General features: G+C 33.5%; 1 protein-coding gene across 1 annotated transcript; it reads left to right on the top strand.

Annotated features, from left to right (window-relative positions):
• The first annotated feature begins 8,203 nt into the window (after positions 1 to 8,203).
• LOC133175391 (uncharacterized) lies at positions 8,204 to 26,056 on the top strand. The gene is made up of 3 exons (XM_061310495.1): positions 8,204 to 8,286; positions 20,430 to 20,506; positions 23,960 to 26,056. Exon 3 carries the CDS (start codon positions 23,966 to 23,968, stop codon positions 26,054 to 26,056), a length of 2,091 nt encoding a protein of 696 aa, XP_061166479.1. The 5' UTR covers positions 8,204 to 8,286; positions 20,430 to 20,506; positions 23,960 to 23,965.
• The last annotated feature ends 167 nt before the right edge of the window (positions 26,057 to 26,223 follow it).

The following is a 26,223-nucleotide window of genomic DNA, read 5'->3' as shown; positions in this document are numbered from 1 at the left end:
AGTAGCGCAGAAAATGTACATTAAAATCAAAAATCATGAAGAAAGAAAAAAAAACTTTTCACTTAATATTGCTTTTTCCCAAAAATATTCTATTTAACAAATTATTATTTTACAATAAAAAATTAATAAAATTATAGATACTTTTGCTCAAGTAGAATAGATTGCACATACTTATAAACTTTTATATTCCATAAACCTTTGGAACAATAATTTGTCTATGGTCTCAAAGTAAATTATTTTAAAGAAATTATCTTAAGTTCATTAAATACTGAACATGACATGAAAATGACAGGAATTTAAATAGAGATCATGCATTTTCGCCACATCATATCTGTGCAAAAATGGTTACATTTGCTAAATGACCCAGTTGAATTTGCAGTCAATCACAATAAATGGATAGAAATGACCAAGAATCTATTTTTTCAGTTTTAATAAGTCACTAATTCAAAGTTATTTATATTAGCTAATTAGCAATTTTTTTTTCTTGAAAAAACGTACGTGGATGTAGTTTCAGTTTCACATATTGTATATGCATGCAATCTAAAAGTTTTGATATTCATAGTAATAAACATATTGTATAAAACCTTTTTGTTTTAACAATAAAATACCTATCAATGTTTAGTCAAAAGAAAAAGGAACATTTCCCTTTGTTTTTCTTTGCAAAGATGGGTCAATTTAAACAGTTAAATTTTGTCAAACTTTAAAATCTGTAGAAAAAAATGTTATGCATCTTTTCCGTTCTTTGATAACAGAGAGCAACAATTATGTATGATAATTAAAATTAATTTTGACAAAACCTGATTAAAATTAAAGACATATATAATAATAAATATACCTTATATGTTTTAAGAGATGGTCATTGAAGACATGTGATCTCACAGTCTTTTCTGCTAATAAAAAAGTAGAATTCAAATTCATAAATGGAAGACCCCTGTACATTTCCCGAAACTTAAAACTAAAGAATAAAGTATGTATGAAGATATTGAAGAATGATAAAGTTCAAATTCCAATTAAACAGTGAAAAATGAGAGCAGGGCAAACAAACCCCTGAAAACACAAGAGGTGGGATCAGATGCCATGGAGGTGTAAGTATCCCCTGTTCACCGAAATCGATGGAATAACGATTTGTATTAAAACAGCATTAAACAGGGTCATTAAACACCACTAAATTTGCCAAATGACTTTTAAACGAGATTGTAGATACCCTTGTAAAATTAATTTAGAAATTAATCGTACGGATGAATCGTGCTCTTTATGGAAGACAAGCAACACAGGAAGGTGATAATGGTGATATTTCTACATTAATAAGGAAAGCTGACGACGGAGATGTTTTAAATTAACCCGTTTATCAAAAATGCAAAAGATAAGTTGTTAGTTTGCTATCGATGTCTATCTCTTACAAAATATGTATGTGTCAAACTTTGTAGTGCCTTTTATTTCTAGTCCAGTGGGATATATCAAATCAACTTATGAATAAAAAAGACTATTTATTGTTGACAAATTAGTTGATAAATCTTAATGTCGAATTGAAGGCCACAGCTTCTTTCACATAGAATCATTGTGCTTAAATGATTTGATTTTTTTATTACTTATTACAAAATTTGTATCTTTTCACGCACTAAATCTATTGAATGAAATATGAAGACATCGAACAGTAATCGTGCTTAAAAGTCTAATGAAACGATATAAACAGTGAGATGAGCAAACCTGAACCTCTGAAAACATCAGAACAGATAGGGATCAGGTGCCATGGAGAAGTAAGCATCCTCTGTCGACTAAAAGTCCCGACACGAGCCATTTTTATGCCCCCGTAATCGAAGATTCGGGGGCATATAGTTTTTGCCCTGTCCGTCCGTCTGTCAGTCTGTCTGTCTGTCTGTTTGTCCGCAAAAACTTTAACCTTGCCCATAACTTTTGATTGGTTGAAGCTATGGCTTTCATATTTCTCATGTGAATTTCTTGTGACAAAATCTGTCTTTGGCTACCATCATATTTGACATTTTGACCTTGACCTTGGAGTTTGACCCACTTTTGCAAACTTTTTTGAGACTTTGACCTTGGTCATAACTTTTAAACAGTTGGAGCTTGGGCTTTCAAACTTCACATGTGTATTTCTTATGACTAGACCTTTCTTTGGATACGAACATCTTTGACCCTATGACCTTGACCTTGGAGTTTGACCTACTGTTGAAAAAACTTTAACCTTGGCCATAACTTTTATATACTTTGTGCTAGGTCTTTTATACTTCGCATGTGTATTCCTTGTGACAAGACCTTTCTTTGGATACCAACAACTTTGACCTTTTGACCTTGACCTTGGAGTTTGACCTGCTTCAATTTTGAAAAATTTTAACCTTGGTCATAACTTTTGAACAGTAAGTGATAGAGCTATCATACTTCATATCTGTGATTCTTGTGACAAGACCTTTCTTTGGATACCATGAATTTTGACCCTTTGACCTTGACTTTGGAGTTTGACCTACTTTTGAAAAACTTTAACCTTGGCCATTACTTTTGAACAGTTGGTGTTAGGTCTTTCATACTTCACATATGCCTTCCTTGTGACAAGACCTTTCTTTGGATACCATCAACTTTGACCCTTTGACCTTGACCTTGGAGTTTGACCTACTTTTGAAAAACCTTAATCTTGGCCATAACTTTTGAACAGTTGTTGTTAGGGCTTTCATACTTCATATGTATATTCCTTGTGACAAGACCTTCTTTTGGATAGCAGCAATTTTGGTATTGACCTTGACCTTGGAGTTTGACCTAATTTTAAAAAAATTAAACCTTGGCCATTACATTTTCACAAACGTTTGGTACTAGGGCTTTCTTATTTCACGATCATGTGTATCACTTGTGACAAGACCTTCCCTTGGGCCCCATTTGACCTTGATATTGCCGTTTTACCTACTTTGAAGAAAACTTTAACCTTCGCCATAACTTTTCAATGGTTTGTACTATGGCTTCCATATTTCACAGGTGTATTCCTCAAGACAAAACTTTTCTTTGGGTACCAACTTTTTTGATTTCTTGACCTGGAGTTTGACTTGCATTTGAGAAACTTTACCCTTCGCTATAAGCTGCCATACGGGGGCATCAGTGTTTCACAAACACATCTTGTTTCATGAAAGGATTAAAAGTAGAAATCTGTAGTCAATTCAGTATGAAAATAATGACCTGACAATTTGTATGTCAGTCAACATTCGACGTAACAACAGATTGTATTGCGAACAAGGTCATTATATTGACCATAGAATTTGCAAATTCAGACTTAAAGTGAGATTGCAGAAAACCTTGTATCCTATATTTGTTTGTCAGTATCCTGCCTAGCTTTAGAAATTGTTTGCACGAAGAACATACTTTTGCGTACCGAATTAATTTGGAGATATAAACCCCATAAACAGGTGATAATGGTATATTGCTACAAACAGAAAGGAAGTTGACGATAGAAGAGTTGAAGTCATCATGTTTATCATAAAGTTAAGTCGCTACTTTGCCATAAACAACTTTCTCTAGTAATATATCTAAATATGAAGCAGGGGTGTATCTTATTTCAAGTTCAATGGGATATATCGAATCAATCTATGAATGAAAATTATGATGTAGCGATTCTAAATGAACATAATTGCTTACGATTTGATTTTTATTGAATTTTTATTGAATGAACATTGAGATTAAATGCAGAAACATTCATGTCTTTTTCTCTTTTTGAGGGGAAAGAAGTTTGCTTTTGATCCCAATAGTATTTCGATTTGTAAAAAGAGTATTCATTTGTCATTAATTTTGGGCTAGAAAAGCCTTCTAGATGATATTTGATTGAAGCCATTTTTCAAATAAAAATAAATTTTCTGAATTATTAACAAAACAGAAATGCAAGTGTGTCCATGCCCCTTTAACACCGCTTTTTCGAAAACTGTAAGTGAATTATTCCGCTGGGTCATAATTTAGCAGATTCACAATATATTACCAGTCCACGCTAAGAAAATTACGCAGAATGGCGGAAGAGAGTATGTTTAAAGTATATTGCAGCACAGTAATACTAAAGTTTCTTCTTAAGTGCAGGATACATGCAAAAGACTTGGTAAAATGTAAAATTTTAATGAAATTTTTGAATCCGTCATAATAATGATAATTCAATTTCCAATTTGCTTGTGGCTATTTATTAAAAAAAAAGGTACAACTGAAAAAAAGAGTTTTCAAAGAACCTCTTCCATAGAAAGGGAACTGCAAGAATAAAGCTGAGTTCCTTTAAAATACATTTGTAATAACGAGCCTTACAAAGAAAGATGGTGTTGTTGCATGCTTTTAAAACATCTAGATCCAGTACATGCTAACCATTTTATCTATATAATTTTTTTTCTCTCTTCTGAATAACTGTAGACAGAAGGATAAATGGTACGTACTTTCACAATCAACAGAAGGTGGTTTCAATATCCGTTTTTTTTTTCGTTTATTCAATTTGAAAAAGTTTCAAGGATTTCATATTTGGTCCACCGTCTAGTATAATCTTCGACAGAATAATATAATACTAGTAGTTATGAAATGTAGAAAATTTTTGAACGGGGTCCCTAGCTTTTGAACCCTTTAAAATGAGTGATTTTTTTCCTCATCATATGATTATTACCTGTACAGGATAGAAATGTAGGAGTTGTCAAGCTTTTATCAGATTGCCTGATAATGTCAAAATTCATTTAAAGGTGCATAGACACAGATTTGAAGTTTATATTTTCTCAAATTTTCTGTATAATATATATCACAACTTATATGTTGCTATAGAATTTCACACGAATATAAAATTAAAAACTTATTTAATCTGGAAATTATTGAAAATACGAATTTCGGGAGGAGTTTGATTAACACATCCTTGCACTTTCACAATTTTTAACTTTATCCTTAATACTTAAGAAAATTAGCAATTTTGTTGTGTATTAATGAATAATATTACATCTATAATCCAGAAAATTCAGAGTAAAAATGTGCGAAAGCAAAACCCACTCACTTAAGTATTGTCAGTCCGTGCTCAGTGTTGTGTAGTTGTGTACAGAGTTTAACAAATTGAATACACCCGTGTAACTTAAACTGTTTTTGTAAACAGGGCACGAGCTCTGTTGTTGTTAATGTTTAGGTTTCACCGGGTGTGTTCAATTGTTAAACTCTGCACACATCACTGAGCACGGACTGACAATACTGGTGAGAGGATTTTGCTTTCTACATTTCTACTCTGAAATCTCTGCATTATAGTTTTAAAATTTTTCATTAATAAACAACAAAATTGCTACTTTTCTAAAGTAATAAGGATAAAGTTAAAATTTGTGAAAGTGCAAAGGTTTGTCTATCAAACGCGTCCAGAAATTCGAAGTTTCAATAACTTCCAGATAAAATAAGATTTCTATCAAATTTTTGTATGAAATGCTATAGCAACATATAAGTCATGAAATTTTACAGAAAATTTGAGTAAATATTAACTTCAAATCTGTGTCTAAGCACCTTTAATATCAAGATAGACATTAAAATATAAGAGTTGTCGAACTTCCTTCATGCCTGATATCTTCTAGCGATCGATGTATTTATGTATGTATTATATACAAGTAAAACATCAATCACTATTGATGAAAAAACAGGAGCTGCAGTACAGAGATATATTTTTATATGATTCTAATAGTTCAGTATAATATAATTCAAACTTCAGTTCTTTTAAATATGATGAATAATTACAAAGTGAAGGTTACATCTCAAGCGTAGATGTATCTTTGTGTTGGGAATTTGATTATTTGGGGTTTTGTTTGTTTGTTTTGGATCATATCTTAAGTTTTGGATCATATCTTAAGCTTAAATGGTTGCAAATGTTTTTAAAAATCTCTTGTATGCACGTGATATGGATGAAATCAGAAGCTATTTGAAGGTTAGCTGTAACTAGATTCTACTCATGATGTGATATGTCTTTCCTGGTCAGATGCATCGAAAACTTTGAAATTTAAATGTCCTCCGAGGATGAAAACATCCATAGAATCCTTCTAGTGTTTCGCTGAAAGGTATCAAATTGTTGGTATGTAGACCGTTACATCATAATTACATCAGCTTTTAATTATTCACGACTTTTGATTATTTCATAGTCACATTGTGTATTTTGTGTAATTTCCATTGCAGAAACCATGCAGGGGACGTGATATATTTCAGAATGCTGAGACAGAACAGCTTCAGGGGATATTGCGCTGTAATGATTTATATATCATCAGTAAGCAATTGAAGAAATAAGCAGCTGATGAAATTTTGAAAAAAAAAATTATGAAGACAATGCACATACATGTACATGTAGACATAAACCAAAAAAGAAAAAGGCCTCAGCTCCTTCAGTGTTTCTCCAGTTAAAATTTAAAGCAGATTTTTCACTTTTCTTTTCGGTAGTTCGGTCGGTAGAGCACTTGCTCCATGATCGGAAGGTCGTGAGTTCGAATCTCGGCCTCGACTGACCAAAGTTAATAGAAAATAGGTAGCAACTGTTCCTTCACCAAGCGCTCGGCACGTTGAAGTAAGTTGAGGGTCCTTTGGAAGAGACCTTAAACCGAGGCCCCGTGTCACGGCATGCGTTGGCACGATAAAGATCCCTCAATACTCAATGGCCCTGAGTGTCAAGTAAAGGTCTAAATTTGAAACCCTTCGCCGGTATATGGTGACGTCTCTATATGAGTGAAAAATTCTCAAATGGGACGGTAAAACAATATACAATCAATCAATTTTTTTCTTCATTCTTTTGAAATTAGAAACAGACTTTCATAAAAAAAAAAATGCCGTCATGAATTTGCAAATCGTTCAGTGTTTATTTACATATGTAAGTTTACATATATTGTACTTAGAATATATAATAGATCTCTACTTCTCACCAAGATTTTGGTTCCTGGAAAAAGAAGTAATTCTTTTTAATTTAAATATTATTTGAAATATTTCATGAGATCTGTTTTTGAACCTTTAGTTCATAATTGGTTTAAAGAAACACAAATTGAATAAATTGTAATTGATTGGATATGTATAAATATACTTTACAGGGCTGAGTTGCACATTTTCATTAAATAAAAATTATAATTGGAAGAAAATTTGTCGAAGCACCGAAGAAACACAATAAAGACTGTGCGTAGAGCAGTGGAAAAAATGACAATGATTTGATATCTAAATTGTGGTTGAAGATTATTGGTGCATTCAGAAAACTCTGACTAAAGATATCTTCCTATTTCTTATACATCATTATTTAACTGTCACAGTATTTCTTGAAAATAATATATCATAGAAAGAAAACCAAAGGAGGGCCCGGATTTTGACCGAAAAAAAAAACTATTAAAATTTATTGCAGAGCTAGAATACATTTAACACTAATTGTAAACATTAGCAAACAATAAATCACTTTTGTCTCAAATGTTACGAAAAAAGTGAGCAAAATAACGCAAAGTTTGATGAACACAAATGTAAAGCAGCGAAACGTGACAGACAGCGACAAGGGCGATAGATTGTTGATTAATCAATAAAGTTTTATGACTTCATTTGCTCATTTATAGTCTCTTAGTAGAACCCTCTGTTAGAAAGAATATTGAGAATTTTTCACCCAATGAAGAGCCCTTATTGAAGAAAGAAAGAAACATAGCAGCATTGGTGTCAGAGAGAGAGGAAAAATACTGCCATTATACATGATCGTACTCTCTAAAAAAAGCAATTGCAATTTGATGAATAAAAGTATGTTAATGGATTACCATAACTCTTAATTAGGATTTAGTGGAGCATTATATATGCATCTAGGAAGACTTGAAGTTTTTTTTTGGTTAAGTTCCGTTTCTTGAATATCAGCCATAAAACCTAAACATGCATTCCAGAATATAAAATAACACATCTATCGTTACTTAATTATGGGGTTGCATGTAATTTGCCACCATAAATCAATTATACATTAGTATGCCCTGGTCCATTGCAGAAGCCACAATCAAAGATTGACCGCACTAGCTTTTGCCTCTGTCAATTATTAGCGATAAATTTCATTAGCTTGGTATCAGGTAGAATTCCAGTTCACGGGAATTTCCTATAGCTCGTGATTGTTTCCCGATCCTCAAGTTACTTTCATAGGAAACTTTTGCTTGATTAAGTGAATAAATGGATTACACCAGTGGAACTAAATATGTTCAAGGCAGTAAAGTGGAATAAAGACCCTTTTATATCGCGTAGGCTCGATCAGAATCTATAAATTTGCAAGAGTCTAATCGTATTCTTTCAAAAGGAGGAAATACAACAGTTACATAAATGGTGAGTAAAATTTTAACTTTGAAGTATTCATTTTTAGAACAAGAATTTGGATTTTAAACGTGATTATTTTGTTTTGTCTCCTTTAACTCACTTTTATTGAGATTGGATTGTAATTTGATTTGTTTCAAATATTCTAGTATATAAATAACAAACTATGAGGCTATTTATACATTATCCATGTACAGGAGAAGTAAATGCTCGATTTATGAATTTATGATTTCTTATAATTGGAGTATTAATAAAATTAAGATGTGTTGTGAAACACTAATGTCCCCGTATAGCAGGTCTTCGCCAAGGTTATTCAAGGTTAAAGTCTCACAAAAGTAGGCCAAAGTCCAAGGTCAATGTTATGAGGTAAAAAATGTTGGTACCCAAATAACGGAATAACGGACTTGTCACGAGAAATACAGATGTGAAATTTTAAAAAAGTATAGCACAAACAGTTCAAAAGTGATGACCATGGTTAACGCGTTTCAAAAGAAAGTCAAACTCCAATGTCAAGGTCATGGGGTAAACAATGTTGGTACCCAAATAACGGACTTGTAACAAGAAAAAAGCATGTAAAATATGAAAACTCTAGTTCCAAGAGTTCAGAAGTGATTATTATGGTTATAGTCTTTCAAAAGAAGATCAAACTTCCGAGTTCATGAGTCATAAATGTTGGTACCCAAAGAAAGGTCTTGTCACAAAAAATACATTTGCGAAATATGAAATCATAGCACCAAACGTTTGAAGTTATAGCCAAGGTAAATGTTTTTCAAAGGTAGGTCAAACTCAAAGGTCAAGGTCATAATGTCAAAAATGTTGGCACCCCCCCCCCCCCTTCGGTTCTTGACACAATAATAAATATTTAAAATACATACATAAAAGCCCTTGCACCAAACCTTCAAAAGTTATGGCCAAGGTGACAGTTTTTGCGGACAAACAGATAGACCAAAAATTACATGTATATACCCTCGAATATCCGATTATGAGGGCATAAAAAATGCATGTTAAGAAGAAGAATAAGAAATGAAGTTTCCAAATGACCTCTTTATTAAAATTGTTTCCCTTGGAAGGAGACTTTGATACCTTCATGAACCTTACTGTATGACTGTACACAGTACTCGTATCATTGCATTTCCCTTTCAATATATTTCCAACTAAGGTCGTGGAACGAGACTAGAAATCTGTTGAGACTTACCCTACGAAGCGCTTAGCATCTTAATCATTGTATTCTGAGAGACGCGGTCTTCTGTCTTTCGTAGATTTCATGGTAATATACACTCTTTACGCAGACGAAGCTTTAATTGAGAAACGTAATCACTTGTTTTTGTTAAGATGATTGACATCTGAAATCAGTAATTTTTTTAAACCTGTAGTAAAGAGACAATTTTCATAACATCTGTGAAACAATTTATTCGAGAAATTCGAATATGATAAAATAAGGATAATTTAAAAACTCCAAAAGCTCTTTTAGAAATCACAAAATTTTTACTAAATTCAATAGCATAAAAAACCTGTGTGACTTTTAACACTTTACACAACCATTCCTCAAAATAAATTTAAGACCAGCAGGCTTTTGAGATCATAGATAATTTGATTTTTTTTTAATTAAGGAGAGAACTTGTAAATTTTCCTGTTTTGTTAATGTCATCAACAAAATTACAATTTACTTTGTTAAAAATCATTCTAATTCTACACACAGATACTCTGGAGTTGATATTAAAAAGATGTTTGAGTTCCTCATTGACAATATTTATGAAGACTTTGGAGACCACGTCTTCCAACAATTTGTTGTAATTCCCATGGGTAATAATTATGTCCAGTTATTAGAAGACATGTGTTTGTATTCCTATGAAGCAGAATTTATTCAAAAACTTCTACGTGAATAGAAGAATTGTCTTGCGGTGGCCTTCAATTCGACATTGAGATACACTGATGGACGTTTTATTAATTAACAGTATTTATTTTCTTTTTTTCATTCATACGTTGATTCGTAATATCTCATTGAACTCGAAATAAAATACACTACGGAGACTGACCATTTTGTTTCAAATTTGGATATTTTACAAGAGAAAGATAATACTAGTAATGGAAAACTAACAACTTAAAGAAAAACGAAATAGCTTTCATTATTTAACTTTATATCGTCACCTCCCTTATTTATGGAGCAATACACTATTATTACCTTCCTATTGGGATTATATCTCCCAGTTTATTCGATATGTTCTTCGTACATACAATTTCTCAAGCGAGGCAGACTACTGACAAACAAGTTGATGAAGCAAGGGCATCTACAATCTCTTTTAAAGTCAACATTTTGCAAATTCTATGTTCAAAACAATGATCTTGTTTGCAAATATGCCGTCAGGTTAAATGTTGACAGAAGTCTTTCCTACAAATTATTAGCCATTATTCCACTTTCGAAGGATGAAAGTCTACAAAATCTCATTTCTGTCTTTAAAACTGTAAAAATTCGAGTCAACGACCGTGAGGTCGATCTACTCTAACTATACTGGATTCCTAAACTTACAAACAAAGATACATTGCCGATTCCAGCAAATGCTCTACCGATCCCCTTTCTTTACTCCCCACAAAAATACAGTCAATTGCAGTATAGGAGAATTTCAGACTTACTGTGCTACAGCATATATTAGAAGTGGTGTGAATCAAATGTGAATTCTCAAGAACTTTTGAAAATTTAGAATCATATTTTTTTCAAAAGTTAGTAACATCAAAACGTAAAACTTTTCTACATTGAATACAGCCATTACTCGCGATAAATTGAAAACTTGTTTTTATATATATATATATATATATATATATATATATATATATATATATATATATATATATATATATATATATATATATATATATATATATATATATGTATGTATGTATGTATGTATGTCTCCGTTTATTTTCAGTCATGAGAAAGAGCACGCGGCGGATATAACCTCCCTGTCCCTGCTCACAATTAGTATCGTTTCATTGGACTTTTGAGCATGATTTATTTAATGTTCGGTATCTGCATATTTCATTTGAGTAATTTTCTTCTAATGGACAAAAATTTGAAATCTAGGTGGTGTGTGGTATTATTGAGAATTGCTTTAAATTTTGGAATAACGAAGTTTATAAATCAAAATGATCAACCTTAATAAAAGATCTTTTCGCCTTCAACTGATTTTTTTTAAAAAAATCAAAACGTATAGTCGTAAAAAATGTATTTTCCGTCTATAAAAATCGATATTTTAACTATGTTTTAGACAGCAGTTGTGTGAGGTGTATTAAATCATGCTGATGTGTTTTGCAAACTGTCAACATGCACGCAAGATTGTTGGCATGTGCTAGAGTACTATTTTTCTTCTCTTCTTTCATTCCGTTTCGTTAATGTTCCAGGTCAATTGCACTCCATAGAACAATATTATGAATAATTAATGCAAAGGTTTTTTTGCGCTAGATGTCTGGAGTGTTGTCCATCAAATAAACTCTGTTCGGTTTGCTGGATAAAGAATACTGACTCCACCTATTAAAATAAGTTGCAGCCAAGTAATAATTAATTGCTTAACATTATTATTGTACATTTAGAGAAATTATCTCTCTCGAAAACAAAATAACTCTCTGTTAAATAAAGTAACATAAAAATTGAATAATCACTATTTATCATATATACACTGATTGTACATTTAAATATGATGTTATGATGATGATATAAAAATGATTTAAATATCGTTCACTACATTATTAATTGCTAAACTTAAAAAAAAAAGGAATCTCACCTTAACTCAGCCAGTTCAAAGATCACTTCCTTGTGTGGCGCTTTTCGGTCATTTTTTAGCTCTACTGGTCAGAGACCAGAAGAGCTTATGCGATAGTAAGGTGTCCGTCGTCCGTCCGTCTGTCTGTCTGTCTGTCTGTCTGTCCGTCTGTCTGTAAACAATTTTTAAAAACGCTACTCCTCCTACAGTTTTGGTCCGATTTCAATATAACTTGGCACACAAGTAGACTACACTAAGATACATAATTTAGTGCATCGGTTTTTGATTTCGATGGACGGTGTTGTCATGGTTACTAAAAATAGAAATTTCTGTGAAATTCCTTTAAAACGCTACTCCTCCTACAGTTTTGGTCCGATTTCAATATAACTTGGCACACAAGTAGACTACACTAAGATACATAATTAAGTGCATCGGTTTTTGATTTCGATGGACGGTGTTGCCATGGTTTCTAAAAATAGAAATTTCTGTGAAATTTCTTTAAAACGCTACTCCTCCTACAGTTTTGGTCCGATTTCAGTATAACTTGGCACACAAGTAGACTACACTAAGATACATAATTTAGTGCATTGGTTTTTGATTTCGATGGACGGTGTTGCCATGGTTACTAAAAATAGAAATTTCTGTGAAATTCCTTTAAAACGCTACTCCTCCTACAGTTTTGGTCCGATTTCAATATAACTTGGCACACAAGTAGACTACACTAAGATACATAATTTAGTGCATCGGTTTTTGATTTCGATGGACGGTGTTGTCATGGTTACTAAAAATAGAAATTTCTGTGAAATTCCTTTAAAACGCTACTCCTCCTACAGTTTTGGTCCGATTTCAATATAACTTGGCACACAAGTAGACTACACTAAGATACATAATTTAGTGCATCGGTTTTTGATTTCGATGGACGGTGTTGTCATGGTTACTAAAAATAGAAATTTCTGTGAAATTTCTTTAAAACGCTACTCCTCCTACAGTTTTGGTCCGATTTCAATATAACTTGGCACACAAGTAGACTACACTAAGATACATAATTTAGTGCATCGGATTTTGATTTTGATGGACGGTGTTGCCATGGTTACTAAAAATAGGAATTTCTGTGAAATTCCTTTAAAACACTACTCCTGCTACAGTTTTAGTCTGCTTCTAATATAATTAGGCATACAAGAAGACTATACTAAGATACATAATTTATTGCATTGGTTTTTGAATTCGATGAACAGTGTTGCCATGGTTACTTAAAATAGAAATGTCTGTGAAATTCCTTTAAAACGTTACTCCTCCTACAATTTTGGTCTGATTTCAATCTAATTTGGCACGCAATTAGAATACACTACGATACATAATATGTATTTCTGTTTTTTTTTATTTGGGTGAATGGTGTTGTCATGGTTACCGGTACTAAAAATAGAAATTTCCGTGAAATGCTTTCAAAACGCTACTACTCCTAGTTTTCATTTGATTTCAATATAACTTGTCACAAAAGTAGACTACATTAAGATACATAATTCTATTTATTGTTGCATGTTGCAATGTTTCAAATCCTAGTGCTACTTTTCTTTTGTTATACAAACAGACCAGTAGAGCTACAGTCTCATCAGAGACTTCTGGTTTTTTAAATTTGTCTGAAACTGCTGAAATAATTGGATCTAAATTTCAGATACAGAGCATCATGAGGGTGGGGTAATTTTGAAGTCCACAGTGAACAGGATACAAAATGAGGAAAATTGGGAAAACCTTCAAAATTCATGATCTCATCAAATGTCTTCCTTTCTTACTTCTGGAAATCTAGCAGACAACCTATCTGCACAATTAACATAAGTCATAGGCCCACTTTGCAAAATTTGAATACCACATTTCCTCTGTTCAGTTTTCAGATTCCGGGAAGAGAGCGAGGTTAATCATGCATTGAAAATATGTTTGTAGGCAGCCAAACAAGTTGACGTATGGTGATGCGAAGGTCGTTCAACAAGTAAAGCAAAAGATCATCAAAAGATACGAAAAGCACAAAAAGCAGTTTCTTTATATATTTAATCCTTCAAAGTATTCCCTGTTAATCTTTATTAACGTCTTAAGTGTCTTTAATCATACCATAACACCTCAGCATATTCCTTTTCTGTAACCCAAAAGAGACACTGATGGAAAGCACCCCCACGACAGATCTAAAATACATGTATTAGCATTTTCCTTTGATGGTTTTCATATGCATTTGGAATTTAAAAAAAAAGGCAAAATAAATGAGATTTACCAAGTTCGGTGGATTACTAAGCTCTGTAAACGTTCCTTTCTTCAAAACTTCCTTTTCATCTCTACATGTATGTCTGGTTGTATAGCAGCGTTGTCAGCTACAAGAAAATCACCCTGGGTTGTAGAGTAGGATTTTCCCCATAGCCAGTTTCCCCCCGGAATCTGTTCTTTAGAATAGGATTTTTCCCGGAGGGGAAATCTCACACTAGAGCCAATTTCCCCCTCTTTCTTTCTCAAGGTAGGATTTTCCCCCTTTAATCAATGCTTAAATTATTGACAGTTTATATGGCAAAAAGTTTCTATGAAAGTCAACTGATTTTTTAATGAAAATATGGATGTTTTCGACTCAAGAATTTTTTAATTTAGTATGAAATCTTAAAATAAAGAGTTCAAATCACTGGGTCTCAACCCAATATTTTAACTCGTAGGAAATTATAAATAAGTCACTTAAAAATATAAGACTCAGTGTTTCAATACCCTCTCTCGGTGCAGTGGTACGTATATAATTTGCTCTCAAATTTCAATATTATATCAGGACACTTTTAGTTATTTGACAATTTTTTGCCCTCTAAAGGCTCAGTATTTCATCTATAGATCCATCTATTTTACAAAGAGTGTGCAAGAAATTTCTAAAATTTATGTTATTGTTAGGTTTAATGCACATGCCATTTTGTGAGTATTTAAATCTTGTAGTTCTTCAAAGAAAAAAAATCCAAAAACATTACAATACAAGAAACTCTGCTTTTGCAAACAGAAGGATAAGTATGTCCCCTCGACCCTAGCGATGTAATATTGGATTTGAAAGCATATAGCAAATACTCTCTAAAAGTTTTGCAAAATTTTTAATTTTTAGAATTAAATGACCCATTTTTAGTTCCATGGCAATAGTTAAACACCAGAGTTTTGGAGGCACACATGTAGTTTGAAATACGATTGATTGATTGATTGATTGTTGTTTAACGTCCCTCTCGAGAATTTTTCACTCATGTGGAGACGCCACCAGTTGCCGGTGGAAGGCTTCAAATTTTGACCTATACTCGACACTAAGGACCATTGAACAGCGAGGAATCTTTTTCGTGCCAGCACCCACTGCGACACGGGATCTCGATTTACATGTGTATGGTCTGTTCCGAAGGATCGGTCTCCACGTCCCGCAGTGGGATTCGAACCCGCGACGCGACGTAAGGATCAACTCCTTATTCCGCGACACTAGAGCAGACGCTCTAACCACTGCGCCACGCGGAAATACGATTGAAAAAAAATCAATTAAAAAAAAGAATTCCTTTTTGTTTTTATGGAAAAAAAGTAAAATTTTGTCCATCGATTACATTGTACTAACTTTTTTTCAGAAGCCAGTTTGACCAGATGAACAGAATAAAATTTTAATTCAAAAAAAAAAAATTTTGGGACAGTTACTGAGAAAAATATTTAAATTTTCATTTTTCATACTTCGTATGTTTCAATAAAACTGGTCGCTATTTCGAAGAAGGGACATTTGTAACAATATGTCGCTCCTCATACATAATGCTCTGGGGGAAATCGCTCTCTATAACTATTACACAGAGTAGGAAAATTGAAACTGGTGAGGGATTTTCGTAGGGGAAATCCTACTCTAGATTCATTTTTCCGGGGGGGGGGGTCCTCCTCCAGAGTCTATTTTCGGGGGGAAATCCTACTCTAGAACCAGTTTTCCGGGGGAAAGATTTTAGAGGGGAAAGCCTAATCTATAAGACCGGCATTTGAACTTCCCATATAGAAAACCTGCTTTTCTTCTCTCAATACAATTTTAAGTTTTAAACATAAAAGCTACCATTGATGTCTCTTCCTTTGGGTATAGGTACATTTATCACTTGGCCTTTCTAGTAAATAGAAAAACCCAAATTAGATCTGACTGGAGCTATGGCAGTTGGACGACAGCTTCATGTCTGATTCCACATTTTATTATTGACCTTCCATTTTGGATATAAACAGTGCACCCATGTTTTGGCACCCATTTCGCAGGTTTACCATATATTCTTTTGTTAAAATGTTTATATTTTAATACATCCTTGGCACATTAAATGAGTGTTTTCTTGCAAGCATTTGTAAGGAAATAAAGCATTCCGTTGTCAAAAATATTTTTTTAGATCATTTCCTTCGTCAGATTGAATCAACTATTGTGATGATCAAATGTTTGATATCTTAGCAACGTCTCTCACTGTAAAATTTTCAGATATCATATTGGTGTCACTACAGATTTTGATCGACCAGATCGACTGCAATTCCTCAAGTCCCCCTTTCCATTTTTGAATTTAATTTTCAAATCCACCTGAACACCAAACTGCTTGAAAGACTAGTTTTTCCAAATATCAAAACCCTATCTTTTATTAGATTCTTCAGCGATATATGTAATGAACTGCAGTTTTCACACAAGTCCTCATTTTTATCTTTTTCACAGAGACCTTTTTTGAACAGTTTTCAGCTCAGTGAAGGGACCATGCTTACTTTAAAAAATGAATTTCTTTGAGAAAAAAGTAGGAAAACTCAGCGGTTTTCGGTGATTAGTTCTCAAATAGAATTTTTCTAGTGTGAAAAAATGAAATTAACTGCTTCAACATTTATTATGATATACATATTTCATTAGTTATTGGTAGCTCAGTCGGTAACGCATTTTCTGGCCAAAAACCATCTCAAATGAAGAGCTGTTTAAAAGGACGAACACCACTCCTCTATCCCAAGTTATATAGAAAAGAAAATGGCTGTGGATAAAACACATATGTCGAATGCACCCAACTTCCATCACAAAGGGTTGCATTGAGATGGAAAACCGGTAAGAGAAAGAGAGGAGGACTAAAAGAGACCTGGAGAAGATCAGTGGAGAAAAAAATAAAAGAAAACAACTGGACATGGGGGCAGGTCCAGAGATGGACACAAGATAGACCAACATAGAAGTCTCTGGTGACGGCCTTATGTGCTGACCAGTACGAAGAGGACTAAGTAAGTTCAGTTGGTAAAGTGCTCGCTCCGTGATCGGAAGGTCGTGTATTCGAATCACGGCCGCGACTGACCCAAGTTGATAAAAAAAAAAACAGGTAGCAAGTAGCAACTGTTCCTTCGCCAAGCGCTCGGCACTTTGAAGTGAAAGTTGCAGGTCCTTCGGTAGAGACCTTGAAAACCGAGGTCCCATGTCGCAGTAGGCGTTGGCACGATAAAGAACCGTTACTGCTCGATAGCCCTGAGTGCCGAGCAAAGGTCAAAATTTGAAGCCCTTCACCGGTATATGGTTAACTCTCTATATGAGTGAAAAATTCTTAAACGGGGCCTAAAACAAAATACAAATCAATCAATAAATCATTACTTATTGAACGACCCTCGTATAGAGCAAATATGAGTTCTTAAGTTTCAGTGTTTAGCATAGACATATGGTTTCTAAAAAAAAAAAAAAAAATAAAGAATATAGGTAAACAGTTGAAAACTTAAGGCTTTATTGTTGACTTGCTAAAATATATACTTCCTTAAAGCCATCAATATCTATATTGAAATTTAATGCAAAAACATGGGAAAAATTGTGAAATCCAGTGTATTCACAGAAAAAGCCCAATTTTATCTAATTCCTCGAGTAATCTTAAACATAGAAGTTATGTTTGTTTGTTTTAGCAACGAAAAAGCTTTTTAAAACTATTTTACAAAATCTAAAACATTTTCCTCTCAGTATCATATGTCCTTAACACTGCATGACGTTTTGCGTTCTCTTTTGTCTTTGTAAAACATAATATAGTAACATAAAGAGCTCATGAATCTCTTCGCCCACTTCTAAAGATTAATATTTAATGAAAGGATTTGTAATTTCCTGGTCGTGTAATGATTGTTCGTTATTTGGCCTTACGTCTTTATTAAAAATGTATGTGAAACATCCAAAATACTGATGCTGTTGTAGAACTCCATGGTTTCTTTTGTTTTTCTCTACAGAAAAAAAAACAAAAGGAACATGGACCATCTGTACTTTAAAAGAGACACCGTGTTTTCTCATGTATCGAATTTCTTAATTAAAGTTTTTGTTAACCATCATGTCTGGCTGTTGACAATGAATCTTCTCATTCTCTTTGTTATCATGCATACGTTTATTATTCCTTTTTTAATTTTAATTATTTTATAACTTAAAAAAACTATTCATGCTATTCATACAAGGTCCATGTAAATTAATGCATGCATGGAAATATAATGGACACGCGCTTCATACGTCTACATTTTTTATCCCTCATATAGGCGTCGGAACCGGGGAGGGGGGCTAGGGAGGAGGCTTAGCCCCCCCAACTTTTTTGCAAAAATAGACATAATATAATTTAAATTGGGGCTTACCTTTTTTACTGGTTTAGCCCCCCCCCCCCCACTTGCAATTACCCCCCCCCCCGCCACTTTCATTCAGTTTGCTTCCAAGGCCTATCCCTCAAACAATCGTTGGACTTTTCTCAGTATGTCAAGCTCCGAATTCCCGCAATGGTTCTGAAGATTTATATATCTAATAAGACAGAAAAAATACAATACATTTATCGAAAGTTGACAAAGCTAGCAGGTAGTAAGGAACGGCCATCACCACGACTGCTTTGTTATCTTTCTCATTAGAAGATGAACTTTTAGCTGTTTCTCTTAAATCCATTAATGAGGGCAATTTATCAGTATGTCTGAGCTAGCAGTTTCGGAAGTTACCCCAAATACAGTTCAAAAAATACTACATTAAAACAGTAAATGTCAATGCGTGGATTGGTCCAAGTTACCACAGAATAAGCCCACGATTCTTCCTGTTTCAGTTTTGAGCTTCAATGAAGAAGATACAGGGATATGCATTTTAATCAAGACATTTTTTTATGTATCTCAATATCCTCCCTAAATTTCAAGAGTTTAACCTTAGTTTTGTACTATAATTGATAGATATTTCATAAGAGTCAAGTTCCGAGATTTACGTTTCTCTTTTAACGTAAAAATTCCTTCTCTATTATCACTTCATTATGATACACGACTAAAGCACAGGAAATATATCAATTACCTCTCATCATTAGCAGGCGATAGATATTGTAAACATCGGTCTTATACAAACAATATGGAATCGTCACAAATTACTGACCAGTCTGCTTCTTGTGCCGTTGGAATGTTTTTCATGATACTCGACGGAAATCCATGTTTTCTCAAACAGTTTGGTACGTTTCTTTTTGTTTTTGTTTATTCTGGAAATTGAAAGAAATATGTTGGTCGTGTAAACAGTTGTTTTTGTCAGATGAGCGAGCGAATCTTTAATTATGATAGAGTCAGTAGCAGATATTGGAAAATTTTTCAGTAAAATGTGATTCAATACTTTTTATTTATATATTTACGCGTCACATCCACAGGTGGAAATTTGATATACAACAGCTATACTATACCTCCAGTAAAAAAATTTTAATTTTTTTTTCCTGAATGTCAGTCGCATCAAACAAGGAAAAGGATACAACACAATGACAATGCGTGATCTAAAAAATCGGGAAAGAGTAAAACCTTCAAGTATCTAATCCCGTAAATAAGATCCAGCCTTAAATTGGTAGCTTGGATCTCTAAGGAAATCGAGCCGTGTCCAAAAGGGTATTATTGCCCTGCTTTTCCAATAAGTTACGTGCTGTTTGAGTGTATACTTTTGTTTCATCAATAGAGTCCTGGTGGTAGTTTCTTATAGAACCCCGTCCATAATTGCTCGCATGGGTGTTCATGGACAACATAAAAACCTATTGATTTGCTTTATATTTATTAGCACGCGCAGGTGATAATATTTTTAACTCGCCATCTGCTTAAAAATCTCAATCAATTTGCAGTCTTGTCATAATGCTTACTTTTCTATTAATTAAAACCTGCGTGGATTTTTAAAATATCTCGATAAACGTTAAGCTATATTTTATATGCACACTGAGTGTGTCGTTTAAAACGCTGATTGTAGGACATTTTAAATGGAGAAAACGATCAAAGTTCAAAATGTGTACATTTTCTGAGTTGCTCGCTGACGTAACAGGTGAGGAAAGACTACACTTAGATTAGTACATGTATATACAGCAGGATTCTGCTTTACACCGAACTCGGGGTAAGCATTGATTATTTAAGAAAGATGTAAGGAGACTAATCGGTCTTTTGCATTTTCAGGAACTGGGCACGTAAGGTCACCAATGTCTATACACGTGATTCCATCTTGAGGAATTAATGTCAACTCTTTTTGTAGAGTAAGTTAAACATATTTCCTTTCTATAAACATGTAATAATATAAGCAATCCTTTAAAAAAGGATAATTCTTTTTTTAAAGACAATATTTGTGAGCATCTCGTTAATTATTTAATACATGAAAGTAAAGCTAATTTGTTTAAATAATTTTAATTTTAAAATCCTCCTCATTTGATCATGTTGATCTGGACAGTTCATTAGAGATTTTGCATGACTTTGAAAAATAATCCCTAAATGAAACTTATTTGTAGAACTTGTGATGCCATGCAGATTCTACATGTCATTTTCCAAATAATATATAGCTTTTTGTTATTTTATTTATCAAACAAAGTGAACTTTTATTAGAACATTTCGTAGCATCGATGCAACATTTTTCCATGGGTATGGTTTTAAATATATTTTAATGGCAGCTAAAAATTAACAACATTTTTTTTATTTTTAAATGAACATTTTAAATGTCAAACGCATTTTCATGTTACATATATCTGGCATTGATAGGGTTGTCATAGCAGCGCTATTTCTATGTTACTTGTATTTCAAATGTTGGTATTTTGATAAACAAGTCAGTATCATATTCTTATAATAGATCACAGCAAGACAGAGCCAATACTACATCGGCGACCAGTCATTCCACGCTCTGTGATCTCTGATGTTACGTATTAGGTCTATCGGGTTAGAGTAATCAGTCCCGTTAACTCGACATCCGTTTTGTAATTAGTCTCGAGATTTAGCCTGAAAAGGAGATAACAATTTTGCAATAATCCTGAATAATTCCACTTTTGCCGTCCATATACAATCACTGCGCTTAACATCATGATTTACCAAATATAGGCCTTAAGTATATGTATTAATTGCAAAGTAAATACAAAGGAAGGCACACTCTATGTAATAACTGCAATCATATAAGCCGAAAGGTAAGTTTCTAAAAATTATTTTTTTTTTTATAATCACAATTCTCTTCGATTTGTTAAATGACATGGACATAATGTGAGTAATGTTTCGTGTTTTTACAAAAATCGGATGTGAAACGTAAAATTTCGCAAAGATCATGTACGTTATATATATATTTTTCTTTTTTGGTAAATAGTTTACATTTTGATCAAATTTCCATATTAACGCTTGTCCATATATATATATATATATATATATATATATATATATATATATATATATATATATATATATATATATATATATATATATATATATATATATATAATACAAATATTGCATGTAGTTGAGTGTAACATTAAATAATTTTCACCCCAAGAAAACCATTGTCAAACGTGGCGCAGCCGAGGTTGACAATGGTTTTCGATGGGGGAAATTTTTCAATGTTACACTCAACTACATGCAATATTTATTATATTATACTGAATGTTTTATACGAAAACATATAACAGTGAACCTTGTGCGCATTAATTCTACGCTGTCACTATTTTTCGGAATATCACCCGTCGTCAAGCAATGTTGACTGTTGCTATGCTGGAGGGCGTGGCTTCATTATTCAGCGTGTAATAGTGTTTTTTAACAAATGTTTCTCAACGAATCAGATTCAACTAATTTACATGAAAGTAAAATATATATATATATATATATATATATATATATATATATATATATATATATATATATATATATATATATATATATATATATATATATATATTTGAGCATTTTTAATGCCTCATGGGAACGGTTTCTATTGGCTAAAGTAAAATTTTCATCGCCCAAAATTCTCATTGTTGTCGATTTACCAGAAGTTTGTAAATATAGTTTACAGCCAATAATGTCAATCATAGTGTCCTCTTCTGTAGATGAAGGTTTTGTTTTTCAGGGGAAAAATATCAGAGAGGAAGTTTGACCAAAACGTCTCACTCTCCTACTCAATTGAAATAGCTTTCCATGAGAATGAAAATTTAGTTCTTTTTACTCGAGAATTATTTTACGAACAAATGCTTCATTTTTCTATCGACCTTGATACCGGTATTTAAACCAGACTCAATTTTTTTAAAGAATGAAATTCCTTAAAAGGCCAGGTCGGTATGTAGATATAACTTTAGTCACTAAAAAGCAGCGGTATAAGTAAATGAGCTAATGGTACATTATTCCTGTATTAATTATAGAGATTATACATAGAATAAGACCAGCGTATTGATTTAACACAACCCCATAGCAAAAGGTTAGCATTTATTTTAGTTCCTAAACTCTTCGCTTTACAACTTCAGTATCACAATAAGGTCTAACAATGAGGGCAATGAAAAAAAGAGAGTTTTGGTCGATATTATCAGAACACAAGTTGACAAAAGCATGAAACACATGGGGTAGATGGTTCATTCATCGGAGCAAAAACTAGTTAAATGCAGACTTCATTCATTGAAAATCCATGATAATTACACCATTTAAAAGATTGTGACAAGAAATATGAGGAATAACTTAATCCAAACCCGTTTGTCAAGTGCAAAGTGTCGTCAGGCGAACAGAGTCAAATAAGATTTCATTGTCCGACTATCTGACGCGCCACGCAGTTGTACAGAATTCTGATTAGCCTATCTAATGCAGACGAATATTCCGAGTACCTTCAATCCAATGTCTTAATTGCGCCAAAAAGCATAGCCATGGGTTTTGGTTTTTGTATCCATGGTTTTAGCGATTGTATTGACGTGTTACTTATTTTTTACCTTCGGGCTTGACTGGGACGCGACACGTTTATCAAATGAAGGCAATATTCATTTCGAGGATTAATTAGAGGTTGTATGATGAGTTGTTAGATAAGTATTTATTGACTTGAAGCGTAATTAAAGAGAAAATACAACATGCAATCGCATCCACAAAAAGAAGAAAGAAAACATGATTAAAATGAAGGTGAAGGATGCAATATCACTATATAACATTGAATATGTTTATAACATTCGTGGTTTGAAACAGAACAAAATGAATACTTTTTACCGAAACTCTATTACGTACCTTGACAATTTTTTTTTGACAAAAATTGAAGTGAAAGCCAAGATTTTATTAATTAACTTGAAGTTTGCTTGGGATTTTTTTAAAAAATATTTTCCTTGGACCTTCACATACTATATTGACAGTTAAAGAACAGAAAGTAGCTTTATTTTTGAAAACCAATACAATTTCTTTTGAGATTTCTAATAAATATATATCTGTTTTATTAGATATACAAATCAATGACAGTTTCCTAGCATGTATTTCTGATTTGAGTGAGATAAAAGCACTGCCTCAAAGCAATGCAGAATATAAAAACGAATGTGATAAAGAACATTAACGATGTTTAGGTTATTACAGAAATAAATCCAAAACATAATTAAGATATTGACATCAATACAATGTTTTATTATGAACATAATTTCTTGGTTAGTGAATCTTAAGATGTGAGTACGATAGAAATATTCATCACGTAATCATTCAATTTAATTCCGTGTAGAATTTTGTTTCAGAGTGATATGATGCTGCTTGTTTGGGGCATCGTATGGATGACATTCAAGTCTGTTGTTGTTGCGGGGACTTGCTTCTTTCCGGACCACCTTAAAAACAGCGACTGGCACTACCAAATATCATCTGGAAATGGTGAAAAGCAAACTCTGCAGTTTAGTGGTGAAGTTTTATCAGTGAAAGATGTGCTCGTACCTAGTGATTCCTACCAGCTCTACTGTGTTGAAAGGCGTGGGGAGCATGCTTTCTTGTTTGAGTCCCCTTCTGCACAGTCGAAAAAGTACAAATGTATTGAATTTTTAGAAAGAGGCCGGTCCATTTTGCAGATGAGAACGTCTTCCTTTTCAGAGAGTCCTAATGTATGTAATGATGGTAACTTAGTATTGGATGAATGGTTATTGGTCTCGAATGAAGAGATGGCCAAAGAGATTGGAAGATGCCCATTCAGTGGTGGCTTCAATTTAAAGGTGAGGGATTCAAATGGAAATGCCCATGGTTGTAATCATATGGAACTTCCAATGAGACTGGAAAGCGAATGTATTGCAGGAGAAGGGATGACATTTGACTTCAGAAGAAGCGAATGCACGTATTTTGTTCCCATGAATATCTATCAGAAAACGTATTGTGTAACAAATTGGAACACGAGAAATTTCATATTCGTGATCCTCAAGGCGGTCAATGGAGACGGAATATGGGTTATGAGGGTACCAAAACGTGATTTAGGTTATTATAATAGTCGGATTGTTGTGGAATTATTTACAGATTTGATTGTAAGTGAATCAAATACAAACAGTGTCATAGAAAAATCTTATTCTCTTACATTAGAGAAGGAAGTGCAACGAAGTTTTTGTGCGGATGAGTACGAGTCCTGTTCGAAAAGACTATGTTCCCCCGTAGATATTCGCCAGTGTCCCAAATCATGTGGAACTTGTGACCCTAACACTGTTCTTCCGATATGCTCGTTTCCTCGCAGATTTTTGGGAGAATGGTATTCACAAGACATTGTTGGCACAAGGAGAATCAACATCAGCGATTCCACTCTTTCAATAGGCAATGTTGGACAGTTTTCATGCGTACAATTCGACGACTCTCCGTCTCGCTCTACCCGAATGTTTACAACGGAATCTGTATACTACAATGGTTGCAGACCTCGATATACCTGTGTAGCATTTAAGCGACTGGGTAAGTCTGTTCTGGGGTACAGTATAAGTCAGAGTTTTGTATGGCCAATCACTTTAGATAGTCCTGGAAGGACTATTTGTGATGAATCTCGTTTTCGGCCTGACGAGGAGCCAGTAAGTGATCTGTACCACTCATACGATAATTCATACAAACCAATATTGCCAATTTCAAGAACATTCATACCAACATCGTGCGATTTGCCTTCCTTATTTTCACTTACTGCCCATTTTGATAGAAATAGAAGTTGTGTAGGTGAATTTTATGAAGATTGTGCGAACCCTAGGGTATTCCGACTGGATTATCACAACTGCAGATATACATCAGTGACGTCATATACGTATTATTGCGCAGCAACATTTAGAGAGAATTACTGGGAGAAACTTGTGATTTTACAAAGTGCTACTGTAGCTAAAGAGTCCAAGTGCTTATCTTTTTCTACAGTTTACCCAGATCGTGCTTTTCTTCTTCCCACTAGTCATTGTGACGTGTACGCATGGCAATACGTTGATGCCAATATTCGCCAGTCACTTGTTGAGTTCACGATACGTTCTACCGGTGAAAAATGTAAGTTTATACCCACAACAACGACGGTCACTGTGCCGACAACAACGTCCACTAGTCAGGGACTTTCGACTTCCAGACTTCCGGATAGCCCTCGAACAGGAAAACGGAAACTAGACGTCGCTGTGAATTCAGCTATTCAGAGTGATTCTTATGAAGCAAAAGACAAATATCAAGAAATGATAAAAACGACATTGTCAGCAATTCAGACTGAAAAATCCGAAGATAATAATCATCGCCTCAAAACTGTGGATGAGAGAATGCGTGAAACAAGTCATTCTGAAATATGTCGATCCTCTTTTATGAATATCATTTTTATTGGAGTAGTATTCTTTAAAGGTGTGTTAGAGCTTTTATAATTATCGGATTGCATTGTCAAATAACAAATCTGTTATTTTCCGGTTCGTGAATCTGATTTTGTTTTTTTTAAAAAGGAAATTTGTCAGATATATGTGCCAAGGATTATGTTTATAGATAATGTATTTTAGTTTCGAAAGTTTATGAAGGTATGACCAAACTGATTCTT

Source organism: Saccostrea echinata, unplaced genomic scaffold, assembly GCF_033153115.1.
Source record: "Saccostrea echinata isolate AGI-Se365-2 ecotype Australia unplaced genomic scaffold, CSIRO_AGI_Sech_v1 ptg000062l, whole genome shotgun sequence".
Lineage (NCBI taxonomy): Eukaryota > Metazoa > Mollusca > Bivalvia > Ostreida > Ostreidae > Saccostrea > Saccostrea echinata.
Note: the sequence above shows the minus strand (reverse complement) of the source record. Positions and strands in the feature narration are given on the sequence as shown.